This window comes from Wasmannia auropunctata, unplaced genomic scaffold, assembly GCF_000956235.1.
Source record: "Wasmannia auropunctata unplaced genomic scaffold, wasmannia.A_1.0 LD336025.1, whole genome shotgun sequence".
NCBI classification, from domain to species: Eukaryota; Metazoa; Arthropoda; class Insecta; order Hymenoptera; family Formicidae; genus Wasmannia; species Wasmannia auropunctata.
Genome location: NW_012026865.1, coordinates 446 through 3122, shown reverse-complemented (window position 1 = coordinate 3122; position 2677 = coordinate 446). Strand labels below are relative to the sequence as shown.

Below are 2677 nucleotides of genomic sequence, written 5' to 3'. Positions count from 1 at the left end.
GTGTGCTCTTCCGATCTATTGTTTGAATTTGAAACAATGTATATCTTTGGTCCAAACAAACCAATGTTTGAATCAATAATTATGATTGTTTAAATTTAAAACAATGTATATCTTTGTCTTAAATAAATTGAAAAAAAAAAATTTTTATTTTATGATTACATATTATTTTTAGAGTTTGTTTTTATTTATTATTTCGCATATTTTTTATTTTATTTATTATAATTACGCAGGTTTATAATTTTTATAAACGCATCAATGAGATTTGAACCTGAGACCCTTAGAACAGCAAACTTGTACGCTAACGCAGAGCTAATTATTACTTTGTACAAAGGACTTTTTCTTTTCATTATATATTCTAGGATACTATCATTATTATTGTTATTCTAAGTCGTCATTACTAGTTCTGCCTTCTACAGTAATAGTTACGGAATCGCACATGGTTGAAGTCATAAAAGTAAATAATAATAAATAAATATTAAAAGTTTAATAATAATGAAAGTATAAAAGTTCTTATAATAAAAGTATTCAATATAATCATATATTCTTTCAGACAGTATTGCTTAGTCTAATTTTTTAAATATTACTGTATTTTTCAGCAACTGTTACTATTTTTTAGTAAGCATCTACGAATTTAGACTAAAAGTTGAGAATTGTCGAAAATTCAAAGACTATTACTGTTTTTCAATCAATATTTCAATGTATATATGTTAGTAAAAATCTTAAATTTTAATAAAATTCTTTATGATTCTCCTCGATTGTTTGGAATCAAATTTTTTCAATTTTTCATTCTAATCAATAAATTAATTGTAAATAATAATACTCTTATTTCAATCAAATATTCTGTATATTATTTTTAGCTTAAGAAACGGTTTATTTCGTTGAGTAATATTTAGAGTAACCAAACAAAATGTTATTTAATCGAAAAATATTATATCAAACAATCGTGTTTTTTCTGTCAAACAATATAGTTTAATGCAATAAAACAAAGAAATTTGTATTCAACAAAATAATGTTTTATAAAGAAATATTGTTTCTGTAAAATAAATATACGCCAAAGAGAAATACACAATGTAAAGAAATCTTTTTCTCTGTGTATAAATTAAATATAAGGTATGTTAAATCCATATTAATATATTGTTTAAAAAAAAACAAATAAATTAAAACTGTTTAAAATTATTTTTAAAATAAACATAACTTTACATTTTTTAATTATGTCGTTTACAACGCTCCGTTTATTTAATTATTTATTTAATTGTTTTGGAATAAATATATACATACCTGTATTTTTGGAAAATTTGCTAATATGAAGAGAACATAATTCATCGTAGCAATGATTGTGTCACTACTCTACATAAAAATTTATTTTAATATACATTTATTATTGTAATCATATTTATATCGTTGTACATACCGATAGTAACATGGTTAGTACGTTATCAGAAATTTCCTTTCGGGTAAAATTTTCTTTACTGCATGCATCCATTTGGATATCAAAAAATGTTTTATCTATAATAAGTATATCATATAACGAAAAGTATATATGAAATAAAAAGAAAAAATGAAGAAAAGGTAAGCAATCTCCATTATGATCTTAATATATACATATATATATATATATATATATATACTATTCCAATATATACCTATATATATATATATATATATATACCTATATATATATGTTGCGTCTTCAAGATTAAGATCATTAGAAGATGCTCCCCTGTTTTTCAGTTTTACCATAAATTGGAAATAAACACAGGAGGAAATTGTTTAGAAGACTATTTCTTAAGAGTAAAACGAGTTAGTATTTTAATGTGTGCTTTCCAATTATAATGATACAACCATTCTATTCCCTTAACATTCGATGAGTAGCAAAAAGAGAACAAACTTGTGTTGACTTGTGTCACCAAATGGAAAGCACCCAGAAGTACTTCGACTATATTATAACAATTTATTTTGCTTAAACGTTGTATTTTTATAGAGATCGATTTTCATATAATGATAAACTCACGAGTTCGCTTCTCTTCATTCCTAGTTGTATTCAAATTATTTATTTCATCTTCGCACTGCTGTATTATCTGTTTAATAATAGATAGTGTAATAGACGTTAAATAATATAATTTAGAATATTAACAAATATATCATACCTCATCCGTAAGAGAATATATCATATTTGTTATCTCTTTTAGTTCGCGTCCCGCAGCAGAGAGGTTGAATATAACATCCAAACCATACATATACATATGCAGTGATCTATATTGGAGAATACTTTTTGCCCTGAAACATTTTTGTTTAAAATCAAAATTTTTATATAAGAGATATGATTATAAAAGCAAGCACGGGCAATAACTGAAAAAACCAGAAAAGACAGAATAAAATATAAAGCAATTAGAAAAAAATGCGGGATTACAGATACTTGTCGAATTTACTAAAGACCGAAGAAAACAGTGAAATAATCATGTGGAGAGAACAGACACATGTCTAATAAAAAAGTAGTAAGAAACAATAAGCCATCAAAAAGGCGGTCATCCGGAAAACGCCGAAAAGATGAACAGAAAGTTGGCAAAAAGTGCATATTATAAAACGTGAAGAAAAACTGGCTGTGCCTAAATGGTAAAGGAAGAAGAAGAAGATTATAAAAGCATATTTAATTATGTTTCTTTACTAAATTTTATAT

General features: G+C 24.7%; 1 protein-coding gene across 2 annotated transcripts in view; it reads right to left on the bottom strand.

Moving 5' to 3' along the window:
- LOC105452911 (cytochrome P450 4c21-like) overlaps positions 1-2233 on the bottom strand; it is a 24555-nt gene extending 22322 nt beyond the window's left edge. For both annotated transcript variants that reach the window (XM_011694463.1, XM_011694464.1), the window contains exons 1-4: positions 2148-2233; positions 2012-2078; positions 1412-1506; positions 1279-1347 (exon numbers count right to left, since the gene is read on the bottom strand). In XM_011694463.1, coding sequence (XP_011692765.1) covers positions 1279-1347; positions 1412-1506; positions 2012-2078; positions 2148-2171 — 255 coding nt within the window. In that variant the 5' untranslated portion in view covers positions 2172-2233. The remainder of the gene's footprint in view (positions 1-1278; positions 1348-1411; positions 1507-2011; positions 2079-2147) is intronic.
- Between the last annotated feature and the right edge of the window lie 444 nt (positions 2234-2677).